This window comes from Camellia sinensis, chromosome 3, assembly GCF_055761805.1.
Source record: "Camellia sinensis isolate YWXY chromosome 3, ASM5576180v1, whole genome shotgun sequence".
NCBI lineage: Eukaryota > Viridiplantae > Streptophyta > Magnoliopsida > Ericales > Theaceae > Camellia > Camellia sinensis.
The window spans coordinates 96439446-96455898 of NC_138963.1; the positions used below are offsets into that span (position 1 = coordinate 96439446).

At 34.6% G+C, this 16453-nt stretch overlaps 1 protein-coding gene across 3 annotated transcripts; it reads right to left on the bottom strand.

Annotated features, from left to right (window-relative positions):
* Positions 1-856: 856 nt before the first annotated feature.
* LOC114314691 (cytochrome c biogenesis protein family) lies at positions 857-15949 on the bottom strand. 3 transcript variants are annotated; one of them, XR_014364335.1, is made up of 9 exons: positions 15424-15943; positions 6979-7198; positions 6771-6882; positions 5308-5580; positions 4856-5121; positions 4086-4242; positions 3862-3945; positions 2677-2961; positions 857-1249 (listed from the first exon to the last, which is right to left on the bottom strand). XR_014364335.1 is itself a non-coding variant. In XM_082920423.1 (8 exons), exons 1-8 carry the CDS (start codon positions 15842-15844, stop codon positions 2806-2808), a joined length of 1689 nt encoding a protein of 562 aa, XP_082776549.1. In that variant the 5' UTR covers positions 15845-15949; the 3' UTR covers positions 2310-2805. The 3 variants fall into 3 exon arrangements, 1 of the variants encoding a protein (XP_082776549.1); XR_014364334.1 differs by lacking the exon at positions 857-1249 and adding an exon at positions 2310-2592; XM_082920423.1 differs by lacking the exon at positions 857-1249 and having other exon boundaries at positions 2310-2961; positions 15424-15949.
* Positions 15950-16453: the final 504 nt, after the last annotated feature.

The following is a 16453-nucleotide window of genomic DNA, read 5'->3' on the forward strand; positions in this document are numbered from 1 at the left end:
CAAAAAAATCATTAAGTACTTATGATTTCTAAGTACACCTTGTTTAATTATTTAAAATTTTATTTTACTTTCATTACACCTTATTATTTTTTCCAAATTACTCTCAAGGTAAACCCAAATAATAAATAATAACCAAATTTAAAAAAATTATATTATTTCAAAAACTTTTCAATACAGAAAATAATTCTCAAATACAGAAAAAAAAACCAAACTTATAAACACATAAGCAGTATAAATACAAAAAAAATCAAACTTTTACATAAGTATTATAAAACTTTTCAACATAGAAAAAAACTTTTACATTATAAATTATCCACAAGAATGTTTATAGAAAAGTAAAAACCAAACTTATAAGCACATAAGCGTCAAGAAAGAGTAATTATCAAATAATGTACTATTTAAATGATAAAATAAGAACAACTCCAATAATATGTTATTGTTAATCTAACTATTGGGTCCTTTAATTTTTGTCAAAAAAACGATATAGAAAATAATTGATGGTGTTCTAAAAAAATTGTAATACTTACCTCCTTTTTGATAGGTTACTTCAAAAAACTATTTTGATTAATATTCTCATCCATTATTTGATTTTGTTCAAACTTTCTTCTAGAGGGTTTCAAAATAATAAAAAACAATGATGTTGATGATGATGATGAGTTTTGGTAGGGAAAGATTGGAGTTTTGAAGGGAAGAAGAAGAAGAAGAAGAAGAAGAAAAAATAACTTTAATTTCTTGGAAAAGAAGATATATAGATTTGAATAGAAATAACTGATTAAAGTGTATCTTGAGGGAAAAAAAAATTATTTTAAGGTTTAATATGTGTTGTTCTTATTAGTAAATTCATATTAGAATAGAATAGAAATTAAAATTTATGAATTTAAATTAAACATACTGGAAACATATTTTAAGTTCAAATAGGATCCTGAGCTCATTAAAGCTGCCAATCATTTTTGTAAACCATATATCCTCAACAATAGTGGCAGAGAACCAAAAAGGTTGGACTCTATGACATAACACATCAATTAGAACTTGAGAATCAGTACAAATGGAGATGCTTGTCATTTTTTTGTTCCTTCGGCCACTGCATAGCTTGTTCGCATGCTATGGCCTCCGCTGCAAAAGCTGATGGCAAATACATTCTGCAAGACTTCTATGCTATTGGATCATTTCTCCCATTGTAGCAAATCCAAGCACATCCTGCTTGTCCATCGTCGTGTCGCCAAGATTCATCCACTATAATTTTGTAATCCTGAAATTCAGCATCGAAAGGAACATCATTAACAAGTATACAAGTTTGATTAAGACATGAGAGTATTAATTTGTGTGGAGAAAGTGAATTTTCAAAATTTTCTTATCCAAACAAGAATTTGAGAAGGGACCTATTGTCCCCATTCCAGTCTATCTATTCTAATCATTCATTTTATATGGGCATGCATTATTCTGAAAAGTTAGATTGAGAAGGGACCTAATTGCATAATATTTATCTTCAAAAAAATCAACACAAGAATATGATGTAATCTTCTTAATTTACCCTACAAAATGAACCTTTCAAATCTTGAAAATACTAGTGGGATGCTGCACGCAAAGCTCATGAATGGTGGCTAATATAAAGGCCTTGCTTGGAACCCATATTTTAGCCTAAAATAGCCTCAAAACACACACACACATAAAAGCCTTTCAGCCTCAAATGGTACACTAACCCATTGATTTAAAAAAAAAAACAGTGGCTGTCATTGCACGGACGGCCTACACTCTGACCAATACAGTATAGGCTGAGGCTACCATTACCGACCCACAAGCAGTTAAATAACTATTTTGCTCTTGTCAATCAATTTTGGGGAAAAATAAAATTAAGGACAAATTTGTCATTTCAACCTCAAACATCATTTTAAACATATTTTTCAATACAATAACCAATTCAAAAATTTAACTCAACTTTCCAAACACAAACTAAAATAACCTATTAAAATAATAAAAAAACTTAAAAAATAGTCGCTTTCCAAACACTCACGAAAGTGTATAAATAATTAAGAAGTGACAAGGCCATGCTGACAATTGCCAAGGTCTTTATGTTTGTATAATTAATTTCTCATGACATTTTCTTGTTTTTCTCGTAACCAAAAAATCTGAATACAGAAATCTAATTCTTTTATTTATTGATTTTCATTCAATATGGTAAATTACTTGTGTCTCACAAATTGTATTTCATAATTTTCAGGAACAACATGAACCTTCTCATCAACTAGAAAGGAACATTATTGATGAATAAAGACCAGCAATTGGAAAGAAACCACAAACACCAACTCGCATTACCAAAGTAAAATTATTATAAATTTTATCAGTTACAATAAATATTGAAGTTTTTTTGCCGTATGAAGTTCAACACAATTGTCCAGTACAACAATTTGAAACCACAAAATAATGCAAGGCAAAAAAGAGTCGAAGAAGAAGAAGAAGAAGAAGAAGAAGAAGAAGAAGAAGAAGAAGAAGAAGAAGAAATGGAGTAAGTTGACATACAGTCTCGAGGTTTAAAGTCCCGTGGCCCCTAAGCCATGGCACAAAAAATGCTCACAATGCCAATGAATATAAAATCTGCAAAAACAATTTTGACTGATCTTCTAAATTTACGAAATTGCACTTTTTCTTCGCCAAATCTCAAACTAGTAGCTAGCTTACCACTTGTGCTGCTCTTTCTTTTTCCATTTCAATGCGTCTGAACTTGTGAGAGTCGAACAAAATTAAAATGACATCCTGTTCTTGCACGAAGTCAAATTTGCAGCTAATATACCACTTGAAGCCATTAAGCTAGCCACTAGAGCTATTGGATTGGCCGGTAGAAGACGATTCGACTATCTCTGGAACCTGATCGAGCAAATGGTTCATGTCATCTGGAAATTCAGCCTTGGCTCGGTTTGTCTTTCCACCCACAATAACTGCTGTTCCGTCTTGTAACGCCCAAATCTTTCAGTTGAACAGAGAAGGAAAGGGAGATAAGGATAAACACAAGGAAATGACAAATCATACACATCATTTGCACAATGGCATTTACAACAACCTAAGAACCACGGACACACAACACGCCGACAGAATAATTTTTTTTAAAAATGCAGAGCACGACATGCGAGGGACAAGTTCAAAATATATAGTTTTAGGTATTTATTATATGTCATTTATATAAATACTTCATTCAAAGATAATAAAAAATGCCACATAATAATAATTTCTGAAGTTTAAAGGAGGAAAGATCAATAGGTATAAATTTACATTGTTTTTTTTTGTCATTGGATCCTAAATCATTTTATTCGAACTTGTATAAGTGAGTGGTATGTGTATCTCCCAAGTGTCTTAAGTGTGTTGGGATCTAATTTTTTTTTTTTTTAAAATAGGACATATTCGGACATGTGTCCAACACGTGGTGGACATATCTAGTGAGTATCGGTGTCTGACACGGTCACATAGACACACTACTTTCTTAAAAGTGATCTTGCTTTTTAGATAACAACATTTTAAACTTCTTTTCATTAGTCAAGATTTTAGTTCTATTCTAACAATGTCATTTTATTTATTTCCTTTGGAAAAAAAAGAAAAAGAAAAAAAGAAAGATAAATCCAGTTGAAGATATAGTTTGGAGTTAGACGAAGTATCAGTATCATGATTTTAAATAATGGAATCGACTTACATATCGGTAATCAGCGATACAAAATCAAACAGTATCGCCTAATATATCAATGAATATCGGTACTCACAAGTCCAAAATCTCAATACGTATTGGTCGATATTTAAAACCCTGGTCAGTATATAGTTTTTAAGTATCTTTACACATACCACAGCCAAACTGTATCCCAGAAGCAGAAACCTTACCTGTGAATGAGACAGAAAACTGATACAAGTTGTGAGCATTAGAGCACCAAAGCCAGCATAAACAATCGGCACACCTGGGTCAGTCTGATTCCAAACAAACTTTAATTTCACCAAAATGAACAAGCAAAAGCAAAAAACTAAAAAAAAAAAAAAAAACTAAAAAAAATAAACAAATGAAGTAAATATTCAATGATATTTTGAGATTGATATTACTCTTTCATCACCTTCAAGTCAAGGCCTGTACTACCGATTGCATCCAAAATAACAATTTTAGTGCCATCAATGTCAATTGGAAGTTTAGAGTTAGGGCGTCGAATTCCAGCAAATTTCCCTTCTTGATCATAGAGAACAATTGATTGTAGGTCACGAGCAAGCATTGATCTAAAATTTCAAATGGAAATGAAACATGCTAAGAAAACTGTTAAATTTTACAAGAAAGGCAGATTGCCAAAAAAAATTCTGAAAAGTGGCCCCAACAAACATATAAAGATATTTTTCACATCATTTATGCAACAGGAACCGATTTTAAGTTCGAAACATCATTGCAAGGAATTTATATTTCAACCAATAATACACCTACTGTAAAAAAAACGCAAGTGCCAACAATCAAACAGAAAAGCTCAAATTATTTTTTCTTTTAGGTTTTTTTGTACTTTCGTTTTTTGAACAGATTTTTCTTGTAGGTTTATTATATTGTTTTTTAGAACCTTGAGTTAATATAAAAATCCAAATAGCAAGACGTCTAATTTCTTAATATTAAAAAAAAAAAATTAGAACTACAACAGCATTGGTAGAGGCAAGTGTGGCAGTAAAAGAAACTTATAAATTAATTTTATGGTCTCCTCAGGTGGCAAAACTCTAGTTCTACCTACCAAAATCATATAGGAAAAAGAAGAATAAGTAACCATAAAACTTGGAAAAATTTTATTTCAAAAGATGATTATATATAAGTAACCATTTAAAAAGATGACACTGTACTAAAAGATATGCATACATTCCCTTGACATTCGGAGAACCAGAATTTCCAACCGGTAGGAAGGTCCCGAAAAGCTTCTTGTCCCCGTTGAGTTTGAGAGGTGCCATAGCCAAATTGAAAGGCCCTTCACCATCCTTCAGTATTTGCAGAGTTGAAAGACTCCAATCTGTCTGGTATATGGTGATCCCACCAAACCTCAGTGGGTCATTCACACTTATTGTTTTCCTCATCACCTCTTTCCCCTCAAGGTCAAATAGCGAGAGGTCAGTGTGAAACTGCCGAACCTATAATACAAGTGAGCGAAACAAAAAATAAATCTTTAGCACATTGAAGCAATCAAGAGCAGAAGAAGCATCTCATATCTAACAATCCTTGAGACCCACAGTTTTCACATTGAACAACAGAATTCAAAGAATGATTTGATCCAAACGGTAAGCGAGATAGTATTTCTCATGTTAATGTCTTCTTACCTCTCCACTGTCGTAGTAGTCCATGTAGAATCTGTTGACGTGAACTTCAGTATCAAAGGTTTCCAATGGATTAGAGAGAAACCCACTTGGTCCCATCACGTCTCCCACAACAAAGTTTAGGCCCTGAGGAACAGTGACCGAACCTCTGAAGCTCCCAGCAGCACTCATAGTTCCACCTGCCATTATTAGCAACATTGCTAAATGCACGCCGATTGGAGCAAACCGACCAGCCAGCCCCTTGAAGGCATATAAAGATGGTCCTTTTAAGAAAACCTACAGAAAATGAGAGTGACTTGTTAAATTAAGTAATAATGTTCAACCAAGCGATGAGCTGACAGGTTAGCAGACCAGCAATCAAACAGACCAACATGAAATTGAAATGACTCAATTTCATCCTGTGGTGCAGAAACATGGTTTCAATCAAACAATAAAACAGTAAATAATAGAACAATACACACAAAGAAAACAATAACACAAGATATACATGATTTGGCAGCGTGTCTACGCCCATGAGATAGAGAACAAATTCACTATACTCAATCAGGATTACAAGAAGATTCTCAACCCCTCAATGCAACTCTCCTTTTTTTGTAACACTAAAAAAAAAAAAAAAAAAAAAAAACAACCTGAAAATAACAAAATATGCCACCTAATATTTGGCTTTAGGCTTTGGACCTTTGCTCCGTAAAAGGCGAGCGTATAGTAAATAGAAGACACCTCACAACAGAAACCTAGTTTTCATTTTAACTTTTAACTTAGAATTACATCAATACTCTCCCAATCTTACATAAAATACAAATCAGCCCATTTCAATTACTTTCTTTCCTAATTGCAGTCTTACACCACATAAAAAGGTGCTGCCAAACACTTCAGGGACATCTCTTCACAAGTTGGTATTATGTCGTTCAACAAATGAGATAACATAAGGGTTAGTAAATGTAAGCGTTGAGGTAGTGTGGATCCTGATAAGTACTGAACACTAAACACTCAGCTATGGATCCAAATATATGTATTTTGGAATAAGGGTATTTTGGTAAATTCACACTTGTGACCTGTAGCCCTAATTATATGTATGTGTATATGTAGTTGAGGGGGTGGCTAACTATGTATCTCACTTGTAATTGTTTCTTATCATAGTAAAACCACAACTGTTGACATAGCCCTAATTTTGAAGTGTATATGAACCACATAAATCTTGTGTGTGTGTGTGACTTATAATTCCTGTTTGTTTGTTCTTCTTTGTTTTCATGTTTCACTGATCCTGGCTAGGTCTTACAAAATTCCTAACAAGCTTAATCCGTGAAATAAACAAGATTTCACACTTGAATTATTACAAATATATTAAATGCTGCAAACATGATAACATAATCTGAAAAGGTCTCATCAGCAATTATTCTTCAAATCAAAAGTGGAAGACAGAGAGAGGGGAAAAAGGATAATGGAAAAAGAGTTAAAACACACACCTCATATCCTGCTCCCATCAAAATGACACCCAAATCCTTGACTGATGCTCTGGGCAGAGTATCTGCAAATTCTTGCTTGCTGATGACCTCAGCTGAGTGTAAGAAAGACCATCTGCAGATAAAGATTAAAATTTTAGTTCCTGTTGACAAAAAGCTTCTCCGTATCACTTGAAGCTCAAAAGGGCATTAGCTTGCAGATAAACCGGACCTTCTTGCTACCTTAACCAGGGGAATCTGTGTTGTATATGTGCAGGCCATGAGTGATGCTGCCAGGAGAACCAACATTGCGAGGAACGGTGGAGATGAGAACATATGATCGAAGCCAAGGGTGAGAATCCACCTCCAAGTGAAAAATCCAAGGACAGAATTGTCTTCAGGGTATTTCTGAAAATAGAAATCCGGAGCCTCGCCTTGTTCAATAATAGTTCCTGTAGAGTCGTCAAATATACAAAAGGCCAACTTTCAATGATAATGATCCTGGAATTAAGTTAGAAAATTCTAACTATAATAAAGATTACAGAATCCTAAGGACAAGGAGGAAGACCTGAGAATCCAAAAACAAGATATGTGAATGCGTTTAGAATTTATGCAGGAGTAGGGTTGTTCTTGCTGAGAGTCATCACTAACTCTCCTCTCTCTCTAGATTGTTCCTCCTCTTTCTGGAAATCTCTACACAAATTATATATATATATATATATAATATGAAGATACAAGAAGCTTCTAGTGAGTGAGTGAGTCAGTAACAAGCCGACTTTGTATGTCAGTGGATAGCATCTCTATATATAGGGATGGGTCATCCTAATGTATGTATGCATGAGCAAGACAAAAGGTGAGAGTGAAAGTGTGTGATGTAAGGCTTATGAATGCTGTGAGGTTCCAACAAAAGTGAAAAGTAGTACATGTAGTGTCCCGGGTCTTAAACTCGACTTGTTTATATTAATTGGTACCCATTACCTTGTACTTGTATTGTTTTCGGACTTTTGGAATTGATGGGTTTACATTTGACATTTTAATTATTATAATTGGGACCTCCTTCTAGATGTTTAGAGCCTTGATTGATGAGTTAACATGATTGGACCAAAAATCTCAAATTCGATAATTGTTTTTGAGTAGTGTTCACTCTTGTGCTCTTTTCTCTCTCCACACTTTGAATTTTAATGTGATGCTGGAACTGTTGGAAAGCTTACTTTTGGTGATTCAATTTAGACACAAAATTAATCAAATTCCAACTCCAGAAGAGGGAGATACACTTGTATCCTATAAAAGCTGTCTGGGTCAGTCTGCACGTGCAGAATATTTGTTCCGCACGAGTGGATTATGCAAGAGAGCAATATTTGCTAAACAGATTTGCACGTGCAACTAGAGGCTCCGCACGTGCGGGAGTGTGTGTTCAGCACAGATTGTTTAGTCCTTTTTCCTCAAATTTGAGAGACTCTCTCTCTCTCTCTCTATATATATATATATTTCATTTCTCTCCCTTCTCTCTACATTCCCTCTCTAAAATTCAAATTCAATCCTTGATTTCACCCACCAAGAGGAGGAATTTCATCAAAGTTCATTTATTAAAGTTGTAAAGCAAGGCTAGAGCTTCATCCTCATCCAAGAAAATCCAAGTTTGGGCAACTTTGGGGATCCTAGGGTTTTCCTTCTCTTCATTGAGATAGGGATTTTCTTGCTTTTCCTAAATATGAACTCTAATGTGAATATGTGGTATTATATGAAAAGATTATAGCATGTTTTGCATAAGGGGATGCGCTTGACATGAAATTGGGATTTCTTATGCCGATATAATTCTTTAAATTTCAATTTGGATAATGTAATGCTTGTGAGGATCATGTTTAGAGGAAAAGCCCCATTTTGGCATGAACCCTAATTCATATTGGATAATTTTGGAAAATTGGAATTGGATTCTCTACACATAAATATGATGACGAAAACCGATGATTAAACCCATTTTTGGAAGTGTGGATATGAATAAATTGAATTTGAAATCATTTACATTTTGAGAATTTGAATAGTAGAGATATTTCGAATTTGAAATCGTTTACATTTTGAGAATTTGAATAGTAGAGATATTTCTTGTTGTTGGCAATCGGTGGAGGATTGCATGATTGAGATTTGAACTATTGTATATTGTGTTTTGATAATTGTTGAGTAATAAATCCGGGTAGTATAGTTTGGTGAGTTAAGCTGGCGAGAGTGTCAACGTTGAAAGACCTGAAACCTGCGCGGGAGTAGGTACCGCTTTCTTTCCAGCTAATAACTGGTAAAGTGGGAGTGTTATTGGTGGTCCATGTATTTTAGGACCATTGGCAAATACTAGCCTAGGGATTCATTACTGTGATGTCTTACAACTCTTAACTCAGGTTATGAAAATGATTCGATTATCTCCTATTATAGCATTATAGGCAAATATATCTTCTAAATGTTAAAGCTTTGAAATTATATATATATATATATATATTATATCACATGCATTATGATCATATTCTAATTTCTAATTGTGGGCATATTTCTTAAGTATAGAATTATCTACTAGACTTTGGTTCATCCCTAGTGGTTTACAATTTTTCAAGTTCGGATGGTGTGCGTTCGGATGGTGTGCCACCACCACAAGGTTGATATTGCAGATTGATGAGCTAGAATGCTCTTTTTTGTCGTTTTGCGTAAAGGCTTTAGGCTATTGATGTAATTACATTGTAATTAGCTGAGCATTTTATTTGATAGAGGGGATGCCCTCTTGTGTAAGCCTTTAGGCAATTATGTTTATTTTGTGATTTTTGGTGAACTTGTGCACATGCCATATATTCATGTCATGTTGAACTATGAATATAGGTTGCATGTGTGTTTGTAGAATCATGCTCTATGTCAAATGAATATATTCGAAGAACAATTTATCTAATTGATCTTGTCGTCCTTAAATTTGATTCTACTATTTCCTTCAAATCAACTTCTTCATCCCTTCGTTGTATGAGTTTGAGTGTATGTATTTTGGGGGCGTTACAATGCAAGTGTGTCAGTGTGTCAGTGTGTCACGTGGGTGTTATTAGGTGTGAGTATGGTTCGGATTGGTTCGGTTTAGCCGTAAACTAAGACCAATTCATTACCTACGGTTCCATCAAATTTGGAACCAAACCAATCCATGAAAATCTTGGAACCAATCCGAACCGAACCACTAAACTACGGTTCGGTTCAGTTTGGAACTGCATATTTTAAAAATATTATCATTATTCACAATATGATCACAAAATATTATTCATAACCTAAGAATTGTTTACATGATTGTTTGAAACTAGTTCTATCACTATACAAAAATATACTTAAAAAAGTAGAGAGTTATAATTTACATACTTTTGTTACTAATAAAATATTTTAGTATTTACATTCGGTAATAAATTATATACATAATCTAAACGGTCTGGTTCAATTCCAACTAGATTTGTAGCTATAAAACCACAAACCGAACCGTGAAGTACGGTCTGCCTATTTCAAAACCAGAACCAAACCGTGCATTGAGAAAACCAAACCAAACCGTGCAGTTTGGTCTGGACCAAACCAGTTTACAATTTTTTCGATTTTTATGCTCAGCCCTAGGTGTTATTGAGTGTATAAGAAATTGTGTCAAGTGTGTAGTCATGTCTTTTGTGTGTTGCTTGTGTACTTGTAATATTATGAAAGCTTTTGTATGAGTGCTTTACTTATAATATAAATACAAAGTCTTTATTCTACAATTTTTGGGTTCACTAGTGTGTCAAATTCAACAATTTGGTATCAGAGCTTGGTCTTATGAGGAAAGATTGCGATTGATATGGGAGATTGTTGAAGTTTACGAATACAGTTGCAATGGCAAATTTCGGAAGCATCATGGGAGGTGTGGAAAAATTAAATTATTATAGTCATGACTATTGGTGAATGTGCATAGCGGCATATCATCAAGGACAGGATTTGAGGGAAATTGTTGATGGAAAGGATACTACCCCACTGGGGGAAGAAAATGCAGAGGCCTTGAGAAAGTGGCTGATTAAGGCAGGAAAAGCAATGTTCGTATTAAGGACAACTGTTCAGAAAGAGTAATTGGAGTATGTTTGAGATTTTACCACTTCTAAAGCAGTTTGGGACACGTTTGCTGTGTTATTTTCGAAAACGAACGATGCATGACTCTAGTATTTACAAAACGAGCTTGCGACAGTTACACAAGGATCAATAACAATCAGCCAATATTTTCTCAAGGTAAAGGCTATTTGCAATGAAATTTCACAACTTGATCCTGAGTAAAATATTAGCGAGTCTAGAATGAGATGCATTATTACTCCAGGTTTACAACCCGAGTATGGTGGGCTTTTGGCCGCAATTAGAGGATGGTCCACTTAACCATCACTGGTCGAGCTGTAAACTCTATTAGCGAATCAATAAACTCTAGCAAAGCAAATGGCTGCACTCACATTGAAGAATGAAAGTGAAGAAAAGTTATTATTCAACACCAAAAGAAGAGACGGAAGAAGGTGGCAAAATTCTACAAGACCAAAGAAAGAAGAAGATGAACAACAATCACAGGATGATTGAAGTTATCAACGAGGGGAAGTTTGGCATGATAGCAATGAAAATGATCGAAGACTTATTGGATTTGGACGATGCAACATAGAATGCTTCAACTGCGGCAAGATTAGCCAGCCACTACGCAAAAGATTGTCATGGAAAGAGAAGATTGAGCGAACGATGCAACATAAAGTGCTTTAACTACGGCAAGATTAGCCAACCACTACGCAAACGATTGTCATGTAAAAAGAAGCTTGATCGAGGGTAATATGGTAACATCCAACGAGTACCAAGATGAGAGTGAAGAAGAATGGGATTTCCAAGCTTCGTGTGCAATGTTCGAGGCCGTAGAACCAAGGTACTCAGAAGAAGTGACAGAATTTAAAAAAGAATGGGATTTTGAAGCATCTCCTATAATGTTCGTGATCACTAAAGCAAACTTAGAAGAGGAGATAGAGTTTGATGAGAAGTACAAGAGCAATCCAATCTAGTGATCACGGAAGTGGATGCATACTCTATCACAGATGAATTGACTCTTGTAGCAAATTATCAATCTTTGACACTAAAAGATTCAGAAGGTCACTCACTAGAGAAACTAGGGGAGCAAACAAAAGAATAAGTTGAAGAAGTAATAAAATTGCAACAACCAACATCCAATAAAATTGCAACAACCAACATCCGCAAGGCAATGTCAACCCAATCTAAGGTGCATTGATGCAACCTTTGCTACGAAAGATAGTATAAAGGAGCTATAACATTTGAGGAGATAGCAAAAGGTTTCAATTTGAAGAAGACGACAACAGAAATGATGGTTTCACCAAAGCAGAATCAGACTTGGAACTTAGTACCTAAATTGGAGGATGAGAATCCTACAATTGGTGAAGGTCCTGGTGTTCCATGAAAGAATAAAGTGTGTGGCAGTGCATCATCATTTCCTAAGAAAGAGGTTATTACTAGGAAAGAAAAAGATGAAGCTCTTCAAGGTGGAGGACCAAATTGCATATATCTTCACGAAGAGTTTTTGAAACAATGTGGCATTGTTATATAATCAGTGAGGGCAAGTGTTGAGAGTCATCACTAACTCTTCTCCCTCCCCCTCTCTCTCTCTCTCTAGAATATTCTATTAGTTTCCCTCTCTAGATTGTTCCTCCTCTTTCTAGAAGTCTTTACATATAAATTATATATCTATATATATAATAAAGATACAAGAAGCTTCTAGTGAGTGAGTCGGTAACAAACCGACTTTGTATGTCGGTGGATAGCATCTCTATATGTAGCAATTGGTCATCCTTATGTATGTATGCACGAGTGAGACAAGAAGTGAGAGTGAAAGTATGTGATGTAAGGTTTACGAGTGCTGTGAGTTTCCAGCAAAAGTGAAACGTGAGTGCAAGTGTGTCAGTGTGTCACGTGAATGTTATTGAGTGTATAAGAAATTGTGTCAAGTGTGTGTGTGTGGTCTAGTCTTTTGTACGTTGCTTGTGTACTTGTTATATTGTCACAGCTTTTGTAAGTGCTTTATTCATAATATAAATACAAAGTCTTTACCGTATAATTTTTGGTTTCACTAGTGTGTCAAACTCAACAGTTCTAGAATGAAGTTGCATAAAGTACGTGCTAGGAATTAATACACCTAATTACGATCCATGAGATACAAAACACAAACAAGAATAAACACGAATCTAAAACCAGCACACAAGAAGACAAAAATTTACGTGGTTCACCCCAAAAAGGGCTATGTCCATGGTCACTGCAGTTGTTATATGATCTGAATTGAGTTACAATACAATACAAAGGGATGTGGCATTTCAACTATAAATACAGAGTATTCGAAAAACATGGCAAAACTGTGAAATATCAAAAATACCCTTACTCGGTTGAGGAGTTATTGTTTAGGATCCACACTACCCAACAGTACAAACAAATTGGCTTCATTTTGGTGGACTAAGCTCCTACAGTATGTAGGAAAGGAATCTACTATACAATATACAAAATTTGAGTAGTGAGGCAACCATGAGAAAACCAAAGAAATTATGATTCTCTTTGCATCAACTATACTCGACTGTAAATAAGAAAGAAATGAAACAAACACTAGGAATCCTGTAAATAAGAATCAGATGCCAAACTCTTCTTTGTGTTACTCAATGGTGATTCTTGGTCTTTCATGTTTCGCCTTTCCTGTAGTCTTAGGGCTTTGGAAATTCTAAAGGATTCGCTACGCTGAGCAGCACAGCTGCAAGTCAGCAACAACTAAAGTTTACACAATTTCCTCAATATTTTTCTATGTAAGCTGAAGTGATTAGGCCTAAACAATTTCTTTTTCACTTGCATTTCCAGAACACTCAAAAAGATGGATTGATCAGTCAAGCCTTGTTTGCCAATTCAATATGACTTCTTAGTTGCAAAGCCGAAAATTGCACTACTGATTCCAGCTATTTGAACTCACTAAACCATCACAACTTAAAATCCATGAACTTGAATCATTTACTTATTCATGAAATTTACATTTGTTTCAAACCTAATCTAGAAAACTTGATGCTGATACATGTAGTTTGGAAACAAATCTGATTGAAGCTATCATGGATCCCAATTGTTAACAACCATCTGATATAAAAATTTGAAGTTGTTAGAGCAATTCCAACCATACTCCTCATTTTTCAATACATAAATATTTATAAAAAAAAGTATATTTTTTATTTTGCCTAATTCTTTTTTTATCTATGTACTCCAGCACCACTCTTTATTTTATCTATCTATACACACAAACTGTCTAAAGAGCCTCCCAAGGTTTGTCAAATGTAGCTAACCTTGAAGAATTTTGTTAAAATAGCTATCGCAATAATTAGCCCGTTGAAGTGACTAAAATATGCTGATGCTAGCTATAACAGCTACCAAGCCTCATTTAAAGAGTCCCTTGGAGATGCTAAAGTGTAATTAATTTACATCCTCAACGCTTGCAAGTGATAACTAACTTAAACATCTATATTTTCAACATGGCCTTTAAAAGTGGCCAAGATTTCCACCATAAGTTTAATTATATCCTCAACATGTCCACTCATACGTGGCCAAAATCTCCAACATAAATGGACCAAACACGTGCAAGTAATATAAAATTATGGGCAAATTACATATACCCCCCTCGAGGTTTGGCTAAATTACAGATACCCCCTGAGGTTTGAGAAATTATGAATTCCCCCCTGAATGCTATATTTGCATAAGAAATTAGGGGGTAATTTGTTATGAAATATAAACCTCAGGGGGCAAATTGTTATGAAAATACAAACCACAGGGGGCGGGATGTAATTTCCGAAACTTCAGGGGTATCTGTAATTTAACTAAACCTCGAGGGAGGTATATGTAATTTGCCCTATAATTATCAAGTAGACAGTAAGATTCAATATATGTTAGACACTAATTGTCCAAAAAGCTTACTCTTAGAAATATGTGAACGTGTTTATATATCCTCAATGCAAACCCTAAGCATGATAGATTAGGAATGAATGCAAATGAAGCTAGTAGATGCCATAAGACCAACTTTTTATTTGTCAGACAAACTAATGTGTAATGAAGTAACTAGTGGGTGTATGTACATGATCTTAAAAAATGAATAAATTGCACTTCAGCTTAGGTTGTAAACGAGTTGAGTCGAGTCATGTAATAGATTGTTCAAATTTGACTTGAAAACTCAATGAGTTTCAGAATATGTTCAAGTTTAAACTTAAACTTGTTTATCGTAAGAGCCTATGTCAAATGAGTTTTAATCGAGCCGATTTAATTTTTTACAACTAATATATGTTTATTGGGCTGAAGTCGAGTTGAACTACGAAAAATAACGAGTTTCAAAATGTTTTCAAATTTGCATGTTTACATGTCGAATAAATTTAGGATGAGTTTTTAACAAACTAAACACTAGACAAGCTCAAATAATTTGGTTCGTTTTACAGCCAATTCACAATCTAGCAATAGCAAAAACGTAAAAACAATAGTAGGACGCAGATATGCACAAGCTCAAACACATATTTACATAATTATCCACAAAAATAGTTAAGAAAGATGTACTTATAATAACACACAAACATATACATAAAGAGAATTACAGGGAGAGAAGCAGGCATACCCAGGGCCATTAAAGCAGCAATTGAGGCCATTTCTCCAATAGCCAAGGGCAAATTAGACAAAACCCCCAAAACCCTTCTTTGCAACTTCTTCAACAACTTCAATGTCAATCCTCCGGCAGTATTATTCCGGTCAGGACTCGGCGGCGCTCCTCCATTTCTGGCCACACCACCGTCCTCAGACAGCGGAGGCGGGACGTCAGAGACCACAATCTTCTTGGCAACGCTCTTGCTCTTGCTCTCCCTATTTTGTTTGGTGGTTTTGAACTTACAAGTGATTATTGTAGATGATAGGCTTCTCTTGTAACAGAGACAGTAAATTCGGGAATTGCAGAGGGAAATTGTAGATTTTATGAGATGGGTTTGGAGTTGTTGGTAAGGTTTTGAAGTTGTAGTCGATAGGTTCAGAGCCAGAGCATCCATTGGAGATTTCTGACTCCCTCTCTCCCTCTCTCTGTTAACGATGCTGGTACCGGTAGTTGGTTTATCCAGGAATAAGATATTTTTATTTTTATTTTATTTTATTTTAGGATAAATTATTGTGGCACTCCCTCTATATATTTGAAATAACACTGACACCCGCTTTATTTTTTGAAATCACACTAACCTACCCAGTCAGATAATAAAGTAAAATGATAGTGTAAAATTACTTTTATATCCATATAATTTTATATTAGAAGACTACTATTAGCAACTATCTAATTTTTTTAGACTCCCATTTATTTGAACCCCCACCTTAAATCCTAAATTTTAATAAAATTTCTTTGGATAGTTTACTTAGAATAATGTTATATGCACCAATTAGTGTACTAACTAGTATAGCAATTGATGATGTGGTATAATTTAAGAGATTTTTAGCATTTGTAATTTGTATAATGAGTGGGATCAATAATAATGTCATAACTTATGTTGATACACTAGTTAGTACACTAATTTGTGCATATAGCACCACCACTTCACTTAATACCAACTTTACTCATATTCATAATATTATTACATCCAAGTGTACACCTACCTAATTTTGCACACCCT